The sequence below is a fragment of the Bison bison genome, unplaced genomic scaffold, assembly GCF_000754665.1.
Source record: "Bison bison bison isolate TAMUID 2011002044 unplaced genomic scaffold, Bison_UMD1.0 scf7180017864376, whole genome shotgun sequence".
Classification (NCBI taxonomy): Eukaryota; Metazoa; Chordata; class Mammalia; order Artiodactyla; family Bovidae; genus Bison; species Bison bison.
The window spans coordinates 8,722,055-8,741,118 of record NW_011494948.1 but is presented as its reverse complement, the minus strand read 5'-3'; the positions used below and the strand labels follow the sequence as shown (position 1 = coordinate 8,741,118).

Genomic DNA, 19,064 nt, shown 5'->3' with positions numbered 1-19,064 from the left:
GTGCCCCAACTATTTAAGTCCAAGTTCGTTCAGCCATACCCCCTCCGTCTCCCCCTCCTCCTTTCAGCCGGCGGAATCGGCGGACCGCGCCCGCCCCGGGGGCGAGAGTCGGCGCCCCAGTCTGGGCCCCGGGGCGGCCTGGGTGTGAGGGAATTTTCCATTCGTTCCTTTCTCGGGCCCAGTTCGGCTCAGGGCTTCTCTCACTCGGAGGTTCCCGCGGCTTAAAGAGTCCGCAGCGAGCACCGAAATACCTTTTTCCAGGGCGGGTTTTCGGGGTGTGTACGTGTTGGGGGAAGGGCGCGGGACTTGCCCAAAGGGCGGAATGATCATTTATTTAAAATTTAAAAAAAAAAAGTTGTGGTTCTATTGCAGTGGTATGAGAGCTTTAACAAATGAGTGAGAGAGAGAGAGGGAGAGAAGCAAGAGGAGGAGGAGGAAGGTGGGGGGCGGGGGGTGTGGAGAGGCTGGTGCAAAAGGAATGCGCGTTTGCAGGAGGAGGAGTAAAGCGATGATTGTGTAATTAAATAATAAAACAATCCTTAAGTCTGATTTGGAGAGAGCTCGAGCGGGGTCCAGAGGGTGGAACCGGTGAATTTTTCAACTTCCAAGTTTTGCAACGAAAGAAAGCGAGAGAGGGAGGGGAAAAAAAGAGCCCAGAGCAGAAAGAGAGGAGTTCGGAACCGAGCGGGAGAGCGGGATTTATCGTTTGGGATTTTTCAGGAGCGCGTTCCGATCCCCCCGGGCTCTGGGCAGCCGCGGCAGCAGCAGCAGCCTCCTCGCTCGGCCGGGTCAGACGCGGGGCGAGGCGGGCGGCGGGCGGGCAGCCGGGCGTGGAGGAGTCGGCGCGGGCGGCGGCGGCTGCAGCCGGGGACCGCGCGCCGCGAACCTCTTCCGCCCGGGAGACCTGCGCTCGCGCCCCCTCCCTCACCCCGGCCTCTGCCGGCTCCCCCACCCACCCCGCCCCCACCCCGGCCCTCTCCCGCGCGCGCCCCGCCACCCGCGCGCACTCGCTCACGCTCCCCCCTCGCGCACACACATGGTCGGCTCGCGGCAAAGTTTCGCCTGCGATCGCCACTCCGGGATCCTGCCGCAGTGCTTGGGGCTGTAACCTTGAACTTTCCCAGCGCGGTGACACATTCTCCTCGCTCTCCCTCCCGCCCTCTCTCCTGCGCCCCCCTCCCCGCCTTTTTTAAAAAAGCATTTCACCACCAACCACCACCCCAATCCGACCCACACCGAACCTTCGCTCACCCCCTAGCCCCCAACAACAACAACAACAACAACTGCAAACAGAAAACAAATCCCCAAACCCAGGCGAAAAGCAGCCAGCACCGGCGGCGGCGGCGGCGGCCTCGGCGAGCACGGCCAGCGCGCTCGGACTGCAGGAGGGTTAAAAGTGTAGATTGGATTTCACCCCGGGAAATCTAGCACGCCGAGTGAACTTGAATCTTTGGCTATTTAAGGAGGACTGGGTTTGTTGTGAAGTTGCGGTGATCCAGCGCAGAGCCCTGTCCTGATTGATCGCATCGCGGGGCTCAGATGACTGTAAAATGAATAGATGAAATTCTTGCTTCTCGAAGATTTTCTTGGGCATCTCCGGGAAAGTGCGTTTTAAGGCGAAGTCATGATGTATTCTCCCATCTGTCTCACTCAGGTACATGTCTCAGTCACTCTCTCGAGCTTTCTCTCTAGCCCGAAATGCCTTTGTTTTGTTGCTCTCGTCCGCGGACAACTATTGGTTTTAGTTAACCTCCGCACACCCCGGTAACCCAGCGGAAGAAGTGGTCCGGAGTTGCGGCGGGGTTTGCAGGGCGGCACCAGAGCCGGCGAGCGGCCCCTAGCTCACAATCACCATGTGCGCCCAGCCCGGCACCCTGGGCACGGAGAGCGGGTGCCCCTGTGCTGCCAGGGCGGCTGGGCCGGGCGAGGCCGCCAGGGATGGGCAGGGCCCGGGCCCGCGAGAGCTAGCCCGCGTGCGGCCCCTGGAGTGCTTGCTGCGCCCCTGCCCAGGGTGCCTGCTGCCTCTTTTGGTTGCTTGCGCGCTGAGGTGGACTCCGGCTTTAGAGAAGCTTTGGGGGGCGGAGGGGGGGGACTGAGCCTTAATAAACAAGCAGTGAACTTGGGCGAAGGAACTCCAGTAGGAGTCCTTGTGGGTGCCTCTGGACTCCGCTGCAGGCAGTGGGCGGGAGACGAAGCGAGTCGAAGATTGTGGTCCGGGGACCATTCCTTTGCTTAATTTGGGGATCTGAAACTCTAGTCCATCGCGATCCGCACTTTGAGGTTTCCAGTGACCATGCCACAAAGGCGATCTAGACGTGGACTGGAGTTAGTTGGCTGGGATGAAAGTTAAAGGACTTTTAAAACATGTTCATTTTGTGGAGACCTGTTCATTTGACGATATTGGGGCGTAGGTTAGAAAGTAATGCTGGAAAAGTAAGGTCATTTTCAAAAATTCACTTTGAAAATTGTCCTAAGATTTCAGGTACAGTGTTATGAAATAAAATACTGGCTTTATACTTTTACAAGAACACAATTTATATAATTTTAAATCGGTTGGTCAAATGGAAAAGTGGAGAGACCGAACAGACATACCTGGGGGCGGCTTTCATCGCTGCCCGGCTAACTAAGCAACTGACGAACTAACTAAATATCTTAGCCTAGAGTTGTTATTTGAAGCAGTGTTTTAAACCTCTAAAGGTGTGGGAGAGTTGACTGCAGCTTTTAGGAGGCTATGTCACGATTAGTAATTGATAACCATTTTCTTTGACATTGGCTTAAAAACTATAAACAGTTTAAGAAGTGTCCCCTAGTCTTAGGTGTGTTACAAGTTTTAAAAAATCCAGTATCATGATGATGCATTTTTGTAATGGACAAATGATTAAGATTTCAATTGTATGACAATTAGAAGCCATTGTGATTCAAAAGGACTGAGGCATTCATAAATTGTGAATGAAGATGAAAACAATGATAAGGCTTATTCAGTGATTGGATACAGTCCTGTAGCTTTTTGGCTGACACATTTTTTATTGTTTATATTTTGTTTGGCATCTGAGTGTGATTAACTTAGATATGGCTATTTTCAGCAAGTAAACGTGCACTTTAATTTAACAAAACTGGAAAAAATGAGTTGCTGACCTATTTGTATTTTTAAGGCTGTGAGTAATGGCCAATAAATATGGTGATGAAACTGTTTCAGGTATAACGAATTGACTTCAGTTGCAAAAGTTACCTTTCATATTATCCATCAGCAGGATTTTTTCCTTTTTCTGGTAAACCACATCCATTTGATATTATTTTTACATTATTGAAGCATAGTTCAAATAAAACAAATTGAGGTAAGCTTTTCACGTGCAAAGTGCTGCACTACTTGCTCTCACCTGTAAATGATTGTTTTTCTATATTGGTTCATATTTCCAGCATCGACTTTTCAGAAACATTGCTAGCAATTACATTGCATTTTTGGTTTCCTCTAGATATGAATCGAAAAGTCACTAGCTTTATCTAAATTTGTGTAAGTTAAAAATAATATTGTAGCATGGTGACATATGGAATATTAGGAGCATGTACAGTATAGTCATTCAACTGTCCCATTAGTATTCAAGGATACATACTTACCAACACTAATTCATGTTGACTGATATTCTCTACTGTTTTAATAATGTAAATCTAGGTTGACATATTGAAACTGTTTTGGGGATTTAAGGCCTAGACTAGAAGAAAAAATTTTAGCTTTAGAATTCTCCCTTTAATATCTGTGTGACTTTATAGTGTAAGGTGTTGCAGAAGTAATATTAACAATGCTACTTTGATATCAGACCAATAGTTTAGTTTTGTATTACAGGAACTTAATAGCTGTAGCAAAACATTTTTTAGGATTATGTAAATACAAAATAGAGAAACATTCTTATTTGATTGAAAACTTTGCAAAGTGCTTTCGTTGTTGCAATAAGATATCTAGGCTTTAGAAAGAAGTTTCAAAAGAGGCTATAGTTGATATTTATCAAAGTGTTATTCAAAATTATCAGTACATGGATATAAATCTGTATTTTTACATCAGTATAAATCAGATGTAAAAAGAAAATTAAGCATCAATAGGATTTTGTATTTGCTTTTGCTAAAAATAATGTAAACCCTTAATAATGTAACTTTCACTTGGAATGATTGTATTGAATTTTTTTTCTTTCACTATTTTTCAGGTTCTGAAGGTACATTTATAAAAATGGTTTATTGTTAAATAGCAGTGCTCCAAGAACATCTAGTATTTACTCTTCTACCTCTATATTGGTCTAATTTTCCATCCCTTTCATGGAGACCACTGTTCTGTGAAGAAAAATAAATATTTCCAGTGGAATTAGGACTATTTACTTTTATATTTGAAATTTGTAACTAGGTTGTTTATTTTATCAGTTTAGTTTAATAAAGGAAGTTTGAAAAGAGAAAGAATTACTGAATGCCAATGTGTTTTAATAAAAATTCTGTAAGAGTAAGGTGGTCTATTACCTTAGCATAGACATTAGATGTTAGCTTACTTAAATGCTTTGCTTTCTTAAAAAAATAATTTTCATAGTTGTTTATAGTGTTATTGTGATAACCTATTAATTAGGACATTTGAATACTTTAATCATTTTTTTGATGAAGATAAGTTACTATGCTTCATATAGATGCCATTCAAAATCACTACAGATGTATTACAACTCAGCATTAGAAAACAGTCATACTTGGGAGATGGTACTTTAGTCATGTTAATACAAAAATACATGTGACTTATTGAAAAACTCTACTTACCATTTTTTGAGGATATCTTCATGTCAGAAGTAAGTGTTTTATTTAAAAGGAATTTGCATAATAGTAAAGCCCTGAAAGATATTTGTAAGGCGAATGTGGACTCAGAAAGTTTGCTGCTTGTATTTATCAAAAGAAAAAAACTATGTTTTAAAACATTACTTGGCAGCATTGGCAACAAGCTAAAGGCAACCTTAAACAAAGTAGTGTTTTGTTTTGTGCGCATCAGCTAAGAAATTCCAAATTTAAGCCCTCGGTGTTGCATTTTGATTGTTTAGAATAAGTTGTTAAAATTTTGAAATCTATTATATGATAGATGATTAGAAACTCAAACAAATGTAATCAAAGTTATATTTGAAGTCTTTATAAGAGAATGAAATGTTACTGAACATAGTACTTAAGGATAAAAGTACTTGAGAGTTACCACATTGCTTAATATTTGTTAAAATAATACTGCATTTTTAAATAAAATAATACTGCAAGGGTAAAGTGAGTGAGACAAAGCTCCTCCCACCCGCATGTACTCTTTACAATTTCAAGGTTTAGTTTGTGAGTATATATATGTAGGTTTTTAAGTCATATTAATAAATCATAGGAGAAGTTAGATTATAGGAAGTGAGTTCCCAAAGCATGAGTCCACATTTCCTCGAGCAGGGTTTCCTCTTGCATATATTTCTAAGGGAGATAAACAAAGTTTTTGTAGTTACAGTGAACGCTGAAAGCATGGCATCAGAAAGTGTATGGAGATAGGGAGGTCTTATCATGGGCTGTGGTTGCTGTGAGCAGGGCTGCCTTCCCACACAAAGAACAGATTGTGGTTTAACTCTTTCCATGGCCTAGTTTAATGTGCTCGCATAGTAACTGAATTGTTCAAGTCTCTGCTGGAAACTACTGATCGGTTTAATGATTTCCTCTATGGCATTTGGTTATGCCTCATGCTGTGATGTAATCATCCACATTCTGTATTGTTATAAAATTTTGATTTAGGCTGATCCTGCTCTCGGAACATTTCACGGCAATACGTTAAAACACTTGAAAATTGCATTATCGATCGGATGGGATGTATAACTCCTCCGGATCCGAACGATAGACTGTGGACATGCCGCAATCTTTAACACAAAAACTGAATATGATCTTGAAAATGAATTCATAACTCTATGGGAGTTTGGGGGCATCTTCTTTGTTAGAGAGTCATTCATGGTACTTTCATCATTTTTACCCGATGGAATTCATCAGACTGCTGATTAGATAGAATTTATTCCGTATAGTTCAAGGTGACCAGTACTAGGCTGTCAATTCTAACTTGGGATATAAGTAGTTAGATAAAGTTATTTTGCGGTTGAGGTGACGATACAGTGACCAGAAAAGTGGCCGTAGTGGAAGTTCTCATTTGTTTCAGATCTGGCCTCACTGCCCACTTACAGTGTGCACGCCCTGGATGTTAAGCTCTTTCTCGGAACAGTAATAGGCCTGAGCTTAGGAGACAGGTTTTACCTATGGCAGGAAGTAATGAAACACTGACTGCTTTGGGAAGTAGCTTGAAATAACTGTAGGTGCAGATTATCTGCCACTCCTAGCTGCCTCTCTGCCTTATAAAAGGCTTAGATGAAACAGGCAGGAAAGACTCAGGAGCCTAAGGTAAACCACTTTATTCACTAGAACGGATCTCTCCACGTGCAGATTCACAAGCCCATGCAAATGTGCACCCACAGCCCTGTCCGAGAATTCAGATGTGTAGCAAATGAATTGTATTGATTCCACAAAGGCAGGGAGTGACCAGCGGTGCACTCCTGGTGTCACCCTGCCACCGCATGCAGAGACACAAAGAATGTAAAGTTGGTGCCAAGTTGCCATTTTTCATTGTTCACCTCAGATTGATTTTTAAGGGTTTTAGAATAATTGCCATACTCATGTGATCGGTTAACAAATTAACTGACTCAGTGGGGCTTCAGATTCTATAGGAAGAGCTGCTGGAAGAACATCCGAGTCAATTCTGTTTTCAACTTTAGAAACTTTTATTTAAAAATGCAAGAGTGTGTCTGTGGATCTGTGAGAGAGTAAGAGCGTGCATGCGTGTATTTTTATGTGTGTGTGTGTATGGGTGTGTGTGTGTTGGGGGCTAGTGTTGCTGGTGGAGGGAGGGAATGTGCTGCTCCAAGTATGGAAACCTTCTGTTCAGGACACCGATACGACAAGCTGTGTCCTTGCCCACTTTCCCTCACCGTATACCAGTTTCTCTAGTTACCACTCCTGGAATGGTGCTGTTTCAGTGTTGGAATGTTGGACGTTTGATAAGAAAATGGATCAAGTTTAATGGCGCATGCTCTTTGTGCCACCAGCAGCCTCTTGCTGAGAGCATGCTCCAAAAGCGGGAACTGTGTGGCATTACACTGAGCATCTATATGCTTTGTGTTTCTGTGCCACAGAGAAGAGAAATGAACTGTGCCATCGCTCCTGCCTTCTGAACAGCTCTGCTTCGATTAAAAAAAAAAAAACTCACTGTGTTCTTTGTAAAATGGTACTGCTTAGTGTTAGTTGGTCAAGTGAATATTTAAATATTGAATTAGGTGCCAAGCACCTTGGTTGCTTACATTTTAAAGAATATAGGATGCATGGTGGGAATGAGGGGGATGGGGCCAGAGTGGAAATACAAACATGAATCTTTATTCTTTTTTTTTTTTAGGAGGGAGAATCAACCTGTGAGTCTTGGTGGAAAAGGGGCAGCTTGGCATACTTTATTTTCTTCTGGTCCTGCTATTTTGATAATTTTAAATAAGAAAAGAATGTTATTTTTATGTGTAACTTTTGGTACTGAATTGGGAATGGGTTGTGGTCTGATGGTTTGGAGCCTTTAACAAACTAAACTGACCGTGTATGTCTTGTTTTCCCCCCTCATCTTCCACAGGATGAATTTCACCCATTCATCGAGGCACTACTTCCACACGTCCGTGCAATCGCCTATACTTGGTTCAACCTGCAGGCTCGGAAACGCAAGTACTTTAAAAAGCACGAGAAGCGAATGTCAAAGGATGAAGAAAGAGCAGTCAAAGATGAGCTTCTCAGTGAAAAGCCTGAAATCAAACAGAAGTGGGCATCCAGGCTCCTGGCCAAACTGCGCAAAGATATCCGCCAGGAGTACCGAGAGGACTTTGTGCTCACCGTGACTGGCAAGAAGCACCCGTGCTGTGTCTTATCCAATCCTGACCAGAAGGGTAAGATTAGGAGAATCGACTGCCTGCGACAGGCAGACAAAGTCTGGCGTCTGGATCTAGTCATGGTGATCCTGTTCAAAGGCATCCCCTTGGAAAGTACCGATGGAGAGCGGCTCATGAAATCCCCACATTGCACAAACCCAGCACTTTGTGTCCAGCCACATCATATCACAGTATCAGTTAAGGAGCTTGATTTGTTTTTGGCATACTACGTGCAGGAGCAAGGTAGGAGCAGATTGTTCTTTCTTCTAGCCCGGCACACATTGCCCGCAGACCCCACGCGCAGAGCACCTGGCTTGGGTTAGATGGTCCTGGAGGCCCCTAGGTCTCTTGTTCACCTGATCTGGGGAGAGTGGCATGCCCCTGTTCCTCCACTCGCTTGTCCTCTGCCATGTGTAAGCCATGGAAATACACATGGAACTTTCCTACCTGGATAGGCATGGATATTTAAAGACCACAAAGAGATGCGTTTTCAAATGTCTTTGAAATAATACACTTTTTCAAAAACACAGACTAATCTGAAAACTACAGTTGATTACACTTCGCTCTTTGTCCTCGGCTACATTCTTTGCATCTAGTCATCTTTTGCCAGTTTGAAAATGTAGCTTGATTTGTGAATAGTCAAACTGTTCTTTAACAGTCTTTGTATTAGCTTCCTAATTAACGAGGTAGATGAACTTTGTTCACGAATCCAGTGCTACTGCACTGAAAAGTAGAATGAACATTTCCTATTACAGAATGCTTAAGATAGCCAGTATCAGAAAGTATATCTTACGTAGACTTAGATTTATTTAATTTAAATATTTCTATCAACACCTACTTTTGATTGTGTAATATTCGCTGTAGATTAAACGGATTATAGGTCTTGTTTAAATAATTTATGTTCTCATATTCTCCCAGAGTGATTTGGGAACACTTAATACTGTCCGTTTACTTGAATGTAAATTCATGAAACTTACCAAGGAGAGAAGTCGCAGCTCTCCTTAGAGAACAAAAACAGAAAGTAGACTGGTTACGCTGGTTTAAAATAAATCTCAAAAAGAATGCAGAAACCGCATACCATACCTATTTAAAAAAAAATCCTTGATAAAGAGAGTGGGGTGAATGTTGCCTGAATAATTTAAAAATAGGTGATGTTTTTTGCTGAGTGTTTTCTGGATTCATGAAATATGTTTATTATTTTTATTTTTATTAATATATTTTCTTTAAGGAGGTGAGAATTTCTTTACTTCAAATAAATTTATCGATATATATTGATGTGCTTGTATTAGCAACAGTCCATAGTAAAACATTAAAAAAAAAAACCTGCTGAAAGTGGACTGTAGTTTAATCTACCGTAGTTGGTGGGTCATTTCTTAACTTGGCCAGGTGGTAGGGAAAGTGGCCTGCAGATAGCCAGGTGGCAGATGGTTATCTGATGTTTGTTATATAAGTGTGAGATATAGTCAATGGTATGAACTTCATCATCCCGAAATATAAAATATCAGAATTACTCTTTTGACTAAGAAATCTAGGTATTACCATGTGTTTTTTTTTTTTTTCTTTACATTTCCTTGGCATAGTTTTAGAGATATGCTTAAAAGTTATCTAAACATTTCTAGCTTGATTTTAAATAATGGTGCTTGAGATCATACATTTGGAAATATTCTTTTTTTAAATAAAAGATTGCATATACTATTTCTATATGTTTAAAAGTTAAAGTTGAAGTAATGACGGTTTGGGGAAAAATGTATTTTTTCCCTGTGTGTCCTAAAATAAAAACTCATTAGCACATGACACTTAATTTGATTGACAGCTGTCTAGGAGGTGACATTATAAGGTGGGCCGTATATATGTGTTGGATTGACTGTAAATGTGTTGTAACTCTGTCATGAAAGTCAAGACTGGAAGTAAAGTTTTAGAAAGTGGGTTATGTAACTTTTTAGTGCAGGGAGAGAAGATTTGCAAGCACTTCACTGTTGCTTGCATTTTAACTTGCTTGAAGGCTATTCCTTGAAGTGTGCACACATGTACATTCACTCCTGGGGCAGGCAGCCAACTGTCTTAGTTGATGAACTGACAATAAAGAACATATCCTTTGGATTTGGGAAGATAGATTGAAGAAAGAAAAATGCATAAATGCCTTCTGCATTGCACCATCGGTCATGATAGTCATAAAGTTTTAAGCAACTCTTGGAGACCACATTTTCAGATAAAAAATTCATTTTCTTGTTGTTTTGAGTCTCGTTTTGAAAAACCTTTCATTATCTTACACTGAGCACCTAATTTATATCTTCTGTTACTTGTGAATGCATCATATCTTTAATATCTGATGGCGCTTTCTTTGAAAAAGTCACATCAAGATGCTTTTGTGTTTTCCCTTTTTCAAAATTTTTTCTTTGGTCAAATGTAGGTTAATTACGTATTTTTGCAGTGCAGTTGGTTGAAGAGGGCATTTTAAAAGACTAATCTGTAGTCAATCAGAGAGCTGCATATCTCCCATTGTGACTTTTTACTTCTCCTCTAAGTGCATGAAAACCCACTTAAGTCTATTTTATTAATCAGGTAAAGAAGTATAAAGAAAAAGCAAGAGAAAATTCAGGAAAGAAAAATGTAATGTTTGCAAAAGAACGAGCAACAGAATTACCTTTCCCCCCTTTTTTATTTCTTTCCCCACTTCTAAACGACTGGGAGGAAAACATGAGAAAGAACAGAGGGAATGCCAAAGATGGTTGCCACTGGCACCAGGATTGGCATCGGACCCTCTTTGTTTAGCTCAGGATGCCTGTGATTTGTTAGTTGGCATCCGCATTGCAGTGTGGAGTGATGTTACAATATATTGACAATTTCCAGATCTAGAAATGTCAATAGTCCTCTTGGTTATTTATACAAGATCACAAACTGCATATCTTCTGGAGAATGAAATAAAGACCAGCAAATAATAAAGTTCATTGTTGACCAACTTCCTATGCTTTTTCCCTCTTTCTCTTTTGGTTCAACCCACACTTTTATTTATTTTTTTTTTCATGCCCAGCAGCTTCAGCCTCATCTTTTTTTTTTGAAATGTGGAAAGAGTTACTAGAGCTTTGACACAAGCTATAGTGCTACATCTGCATCTGATACAGTTTTGGGGAGAATGTATGCATTTTGAAATCATTTCTGATATATAGTTCATTAGACTTTTGCATCCCATGGCCGCAAGGCAGGATTTCCTTTAGAGCGAAATCTCTTTGTTATTCAGCCTCTCCTGTGCCTAGAGTCTGGTTGACCGCAATTTAGTCCATTTTTCTATTGCTCTATGTTTAGGAAAGAGTCATATTCAATATAGTCATTTATTAAATGATGCTACCCTCACTTTACCTAAAATACACACATCATGTGGGAGTCCCTGCGTTTAAATCCATAAAATCATTTGACGGTATTGATTCAGAGGGCTGCGCTTCGGCTGTTTCGTTGCTACAAGAACCGCCATTTTGTTTGTGAAGTGCCAGGCGAGGGGGAAAAAAAAGGCAGACACTGTGCTGGATGCCAATAACGGTTGCCAGTGGCACCGAGGTTGGCATCAGACCCTCTTTGTCTAGTTGCTGAATGCCTTTGATTCGTTGGTTGGCATCCGCATTGCAGTGGGCACACTGGAAAGTTTTTGACAATCCCTGAATGAAAGCTGCTTGCTTGTTTGCTGCAGCAAACCTTAGCTGATAGAAAACCCTTCCTTTTATTTTTATTTTTTTAGGTTTCCTTTTTTTCTTTTTAAGATGATGGCAGATGAAAGGAAAAAAACAGCTCTAAAGTGCCCTCTATTTTTCCCGAGATATTAAAGATGTCCAATGATTCTTGGGCAGGTGGTACCTATTCCCCATATTGTCTTTGTTATTGCCTTCTTGAAAGCAAAGCAAAAAGGAAAAAAGAACCAGGCAGGCCTTGCACAGGACACCTTCTCGGGACAGAAGTGTGCTGTAGGGTGCCTGGTGTGCTCTGGGAAGGGTGTGGAGGGCTAGCTGGCTGCAGTGACATGGAATGCACTTGCCAGGACTGACTGAGGCTTTCAGTCACATCACTGCTTATTTCTTAGGCAATTTCTAGCTCCTTCAGTTTCTACACTTCCAAATTGTATAGTAAGCCATTGAGAGGACATTTTTTTTTTTTTTTTCCCTAGTTAGTAATGTGTAACAGTGTAAATGCTACCAAAAAAAAAAAATAGAGAACCTTCATGAGGAAACATGACACCAGGAAGACCAAAAAAAAGGCCGAAATTATTTTGGTTGAAGTTTCCTGGATAGTTTGCATGAACATTGGTTTCCAGTTAACCATTGTTATCTCATTAATTAATAAGAAGGATTAGCAGGCTGCACAGAAGGAAGTCTGGCCTGTGCAAGCCTTGAGTGGCCAGTCTGTGTCCTGTCTGAAGGGGAAAAAGGCAGGGTGGGGTGAGCTAGGTGGGCTGGGCTTTCTCTGAGGGAAGAGCTTTGGAGAAAGAGAGAGGTCATAACACACTAAGAAGTTTCCAGATCTCAAGAGAGAGTAACTGTTGTCATGAATTTACCAGATTCGAGTTTCAACTCAGCCTGACTGATTTTTGAACTGTACTTTGCACTCCTGTTAAACATGTTTTGGAGTGCTAGAGAGAGGCCCAGAACCTTATGGCTCTCATGAGAGAAGAGTTTCCGTTTTAGCCTGGTGGAATCCTTAAAATTGTGGATGGCAACTTCTGTTGTTTTATTGGTAAATGATATGATAATCAACGTACATTTTGAAGTTGTGAAAAAATGTGACTTGTTTACAGGGGGAGTTGTAATCATTATTATTGTGTTTGAAATAGAATCCTTCCGGGTTGTCACATATTATTAGAGAGGAAGCTAATGCTAACAATTGTCTTCCTCAGTTACTGACTTTTAGAATTCTTTGGGGTAACAATTATTATTTTTTTCATGAAAAGCTTAAGTAGATAATTGTTTGCAAGTTGACAGCATATTTTACCATTTTAATAAATTTCGCTTCATTTGCAGATATTTCCCATTATAGGGAAAATGAAGCTTTCATAATTTGTTAACATGAGGCTGCTCTCCAGGATGATTTGGTGTGCTTACATTGTGAAATGCTCAGAAAGCATGACATTTGTATGCATGTTTGATTTAGGGGAACCCTGTTAAGTTTTCCCATCTAGCATCCTGTCCTTGACTGAACTCATGAACTCTGTGCACATTTGTTTGCATTCTGGCTCTCGCACAATTCGCCAGATAAAGAAGGGCTCTTACTGGCGTGTCTTGCTCCTAGGCTTAATGAGACCTTTGTGGGAACACATATTGTAAGATAAGATACTTAGCAATTTTCTCGCTGATAAGGAGAAAACACAATCTGAGAGGCCAGAAGTTCGCCCTCTCGGCCATGATAGTTCCCGCCCTAAGATAGCTTTGCTGGACAGTTCAAGAGTTAAACTCTGAGGCCCCAGTCGCCAGCTGGGAAAGATTGGCATCTGTGTTCTGATGTGGCAAACTAAGCTCTTGCATTGCTCTTCATATGATCTCACTTTTCAAAGGGAAAGGGGAGAGAAATAGAGAAAGAAATAGAAGGAGGGAGGGAGAGAGAGGTATGATATTTGTTGTATCAATTATGATTTTCAGGTATTTAAAAAGTACATAACCATCCAGTTTCTGGAGGCAGCAAAGGTCAATAAAATACTCTGCTGACAGCAATAGGTGTCTCTCCCCACCTTATTCCTTCTAACCATATACACAGCACTGCATATCTTGTAATAAAAAAAATTCAACTAGATTATGTGTTTAGATTTTTAGATTTAGTGCACTCTACTTCTTGGGTGGGAAAATAACTCCATATGCAAAGGAACCAAAATGATGTTCATTTTTCAGGAATACTGGTTATTTGGGGAAACGGTGGAATAACAGGGGATGATGGTTAGGTCTTCCAGAGGGTGCTCCCTAACAGATAAAGAGTGTGTTCCTGTGGGCCCAGCTGGGCAGGAGCCACTGAAGGAAATCTGTCGCCATGGCTTCAGGCTTCAATTCTTGAAAGTTTCTGTTTTTTAAGTGATGCCTGAGTGGTCTGTCTGCCCACAGCTGTACTATAGATTTCATAGGATTTTTTATTTACTTTCTCGTTCTTCCCTAAATTTGGAATTTACGAGGAAACTGCCAAGAGGAAATTAAAGTTTTAATCCACCATTAACTTTTTCCTCTTAAGTTTGGCACTATAATTTGGAACAACAATCCAAGATATCTAACTAGTAATGTCTGTCTCCTCATAAACTTTCATTCTGCTCGATTGAACTGAAAAACTAGACCAGTGGGCTTAAGAAACTGTTTTATGACACTCTTACTCTTGCCATCCCTGCCGACCAGTTGGAATTTCAGCCCCTGAAGAGGGAAGGACCCAATGAGAAGCTGAGCCAGAATCATCTGGAGCTGTTACAAGTTGAGATAAGTTGTCTGTCATCTCAGTGGCTTACATGGTAACTGACTTTATAATCTAAGGGCTCGTTACTACTTTGTTGGAAGGTTAAGGTTTTTAGAGAGTGGAAATGGCCTATGAGATGCTCCTTAAAATAGGGAATTACTACATACCTGAAAAAGATGGGCAAATGCAAGGGTGATCCCTGGGTCTGAAACTGACTTTGGGTGGAAGTGTCTCTTCAGTTGATGAAAGAGTGGATTTTCTAGTTTGAAGTTGAGGAAAGTTTGACTTGCGACACTTGAGGAGTCTGTTAGTCCGTGTGCTGTGACAGAGAAAATGATCAGTTGATGTGTTCAAAGCAAAGTTTTCCAGCCTTTCTTCCTTCCATCCTTGTGTCAGAGGAATAATTTTAGAAATCTCAGAGAACTAGTGGTTATGCGATGGGAAACGGGCGTTGTTACGGTAGCAGTCCTCTACGCCAAGCAGAGCCAGAGGGGAGCTTCCTCTTCAAGCTCACTTTTCTCTGGCAATGTGGTGTGTCATCTCGTTTTAAAATATATTCTTGGGTCCTTGAACTCTAATGATGTGATGTGGTTAATTTCACTGAATTCTGTTGTTGGGATTTAGCATAGAGAATAAATCACCGCACTGCAGAGAACTTGCGAATGTTAAGTGCGTGTCTTGGAGGAAGGAGTCTGTGGGATTAGTTTGTGTTAGACTGGATGTTACAGGATGTGAGCCTAATGGGACTTGAATGCTTGGGCATTTTGGTTGTTATATTATTCAGAAAATTGGAAAAAATGACCACCAGTTAACCAATGAGGTGAAAAGACCTTGAGGCTGAATTGAAGGCCACACAAACAAGAAAAAAAAATCTTCAAAAATTTATATCGAGCAATGTTCTAAGAGTGGAATGCAAATTATTCTTGCACATAAATATATTGTATATAATAAAACAGTTAGATACACATATTCTCACTGTTTATGATGATAGTTTAAACAGGATAGCATTGATGAATCACAGATGAATTAAAGAACTCTGAATAAAGACTATATAATTGAAAATATGGGGTGATGGATGAAGTAATTTTACTAGCTGAGAGTTGCCTGGAGGTTGTTTATTTTCAGAATCCCATTTTAAGGCAGTTCAGAGCATGTAGTAAGTTATGGATGAAGAACAAATCAGTTGAAAATGGGATTTGTTTAAACAAGCACAAAAAAGGAAAATAAGAATTGCCTTTGAGAAAAAATTCCTTAAATATATTGCAATTTTTAAAATTCAGGTTGGCTTCAACTCCATGCCTCAAAGTAAAAAATTCAGTAAATAGTATTGAGTTGAATTATATAATACATGTGTCTCCAACAAAACTGCACAAAAGCATTTAATAAGCATCAGTTCATATTGTGACACTACTATACTGATGCAGCATGAAGCTGAAGACTTTTTTTTTTTAAGGCTTCAGTTTTTCAAAACTCATATTGTAAAAAAGAACATGGAGAAAGTTACTGTTGTTAACAGGGAATGGTAGAGCTTAGGACAAAAATCTGATCATGAGCACAGATGTTAGGATGGTTATTTGAAATAGGGTGTATTCTGTAATTCATGTGAGTAGGGGATTACATTTATGTCCATGTTAATAACACGAGTATGTCAATATGAAGTCTATACCCCTCTATTAGTGAATTCTAAAGTGTGAAAAATGTTCCTGCTTAGGACAACTTGTATTTTATTATTCTGACATCTGCAGTTTCTGGATGGATTACCTTAAATTTGCTATGCTATGTTAAAAGCCTTGTTTTATGAGGTCGGTCTCAGCTTCTGGCCTTGGTGTCAGGAACCCTGCTACGTGATGCAACTTGCCTTGTTAGGTTTAATTGACCAAAGCTGATGTGTTAAAACAATTCATTTGTGCTGTAACTTATGCCCTGGCTAAGTTGCTACCTGAATCCTTTGACCTTGACTAGTCTGGGTCATGAAATGGCTGCAAGCTGTTTGACCTTTCTATTGTGTAGTAATGTCACTGTTTCCTCTTATTCTTTTATGGTAATAGCTGACAAAAAGCCCCAGCCCTGCCTTACACCCCAGTGGATTCCAGGCCTCCCTCCGCAGCGGCCACGTCTTCTGTTTGACATGGTCTAGCTGTAGAAGTGACTTTCTTTTGTTTGCTGACAGTGATGGGAACAAATTTGCAGCCCTCATTGCTCCAGGAAGTGGGGGATCTTCGGGCATTTAGAGAAATTTGAATTCCTTCTGCTTAGATGTTCAGTTTTCATGTTTTATGATTATTCATATCACCATTTCCCTTCCCCCTCTCTTCCGAGGTTGGCTTTTCAGCTTTTTATATTTATGGTTTTCTTAATAATTACTTTTCAACATTTTCAGCTGTTACAATAAAAGTGACAATACTTTATTGTCACTATATAGGGTAAAACTGGTAAACTTAGTCATGCTTTGGGTTAGTGTAGGTCCTAAAATGACTGACTTTGAAACTTCACCTCTTAAACTTGTCTGGCATTGGAAAAAGCTGTATGCTAAACATGTAGGATTAGAACAAATTTTTAAGAACTGAGAGTCATGTTGTAACTTTATATATTCCATCTTATAGTTTTAGGGGAAACCTATTCTTATGATTTAGATGGCTATATTTCAAAACATTAGTGAGCCATTAGTAAATTTGAAGTTTTTCTTTCTTTGGGGACATTTGCCAGCATGTGAAATTCAATGTTTATTTTAACGAATATTAAAAAATTTTTTCCCCTTCTTTATGAAACCCTTCTATGCAAAAATAGAGAATTTTACCTCTGTTCTCTTCCAAAGCAGTGAAATAATTTTATTTTTAAAATATTGGAAATGCCTTCTAAAATGTTAAAACACAGATATTTTTATCCTACCAAATTTTTCTTTGCCAAATATGACATTGTAGTTCATGATTTTTTTCCCTATATTTGCCAGATTAAATATTTAAAATCCAAGCTGTTACATTTTATTTTTAAATTATTAGAGGAAAAGAGGAAGTTTAAGTTAGAATGTGCATTTCCTTACTTGTGTGTCCCATACTGTTTATCCATGTGTGTGGATACACTGACAGATGAGAGGCAATGTGGCCCAGGCACTAGAACCTTGGAAAAAGGCATGGGATTTTTCTACTCCCATTTTTAAAATATCTGAAATGGCAGGTGAGAAGGTTTTTCTTTTTCTTGATTCTTGCTGTTTTAAATGAGTTTTTCCCCTCAGGAGTGTTCACAGAATCAAGGAATTTAAATGATTTTCAACATTGTGTTGCTAATCCAGCATCCTGGGACCCAAGGAAGGAGGGTGAACGAAACAATCTGGTTTTAGTCAATAGCCTCAGTTTCTCTCTCCTGTCCCATAAAATCTAATCTAGACTTGAAAGCACCTCTCAGACCTTTCTGCTCATTCAGTGGTATTCTCAGCGGTAGAGCCAACATAGAATCGAGTTGGGATGTGGTTAGTGGGCTAATTGGTCACATGCAGTGGGACTGTGGTACAAGAACAGCGGACCAGCCCCCAAGGGTTTAAAAAATGTCTGCGATTTCTTCCAGAAATCTGCCTCAGTTCCTCCACTGAAATGATTTATAACAGATCTCAGCTGCTGAGCTAAAGAGCGGAAGTTCCTGGATCTTGGGTAATTGATGTGTGTGTGTGTGTGTTTGTGTCTCGCAGAGTTGAAGTGAATGCAGAGGAAAAAAAAAGTACGGCTCAGATCTTGCAGGAATTACTTAAGAAGGATGGTTCATTCATAGGTTGAAGGGTAAATAACATACCATTTAAAATATTCTGTTAGCTTTAGATTTTGGATTCCTTCACAGTTGAGCATATCTCCCGTCTTCCTGGCTTTTAGTTTTCATAGAGCACAGGAAAATAAGTGCATTAATCAGACATTTCATCCTGGTTTTGGTTCTACTCTTCATCAGCTTTTGTGACCTTGGCTAAGTCACTCAAGCTCCGTGTGCCTTGGTGTTCTGTTTTGTAAAATGGGGTTAGGATGCCTACTTCATAGGACTGTTTTAGAATTACATGAAGTAATTCACATAATTAAAAGCTACAGTGTTAGTAAGAGTGATGGTTGCTCTATATAAAGCAACATGGCATAATGTAGACAATCTAGAGAAAATACCCAGTAGTGAAGAGAATGGGTAATGAGGTGTTGCTGCAAGGGGTTGTCAGTTAGTTTGGGTGTATCTCAGGTGATAAGACATTCCAAGGAGAAAATGAAAGTCCCGAGTACAGTGGTGTGTATAGATATTTGTTAGTAGGTGCATGAGGTTAACTAGTTGTGTGTGGTTTTTAGATTAGTTAAATTAGAATTAGTGTATAGTTTGAGCAAGCTTTTATGTCAGACTTACCAGACAGTTAATTTCTTGATCAATCTAGGAGTCATTGAAAGGAAAGAGTAATTTTATTAGTGGCTTTTTGAGTAAATAACTTTGTGTCAAATGAAGGGTATCCTAGGAAGTTCTTGTATTGATAATTCATTGCACTCCAGTGAAAACCTAAGACTTATATATATATATATATATAATGAAATGGCCACCAGCTGGGAGAACTCCATTTGTGTTTTACATTTGGTGGGACAGAAGTGGTGATGATATGGACTGGATTGTTCTTGGGGAAGAAGCTGCTGGTTTTTAGACTCTTAGGTCTGAGACTGTCTTATTTAG

General features: G+C 40.2%; 1 protein-coding gene across 9 annotated transcripts in view; it reads left to right on the top strand.

Annotated features, from left to right (window-relative positions):
• Positions 1–974: 974 nt before the first annotated feature.
• The window catches only part of NFIB (nuclear factor I/B), a 257,564-nt gene continuing 239,474 nt past the window's right edge, over positions 975–19,064 (top strand). For all 9 annotated transcript variants that reach the window (XM_010857013.1, XM_010857020.1, XM_010857017.1 and 6 more), the window contains exons 1-2: positions 975–1,654; positions 7,688–8,219. In XM_010857013.1, the coding sequence (XP_010855315.1) occupies positions 1,625–1,654; positions 7,688–8,219 (562 nt within the window). In that variant the 5' untranslated portion in view covers positions 975–1,624. The remainder of the gene's footprint in view (positions 1,655–7,687; positions 8,220–19,064) is intronic.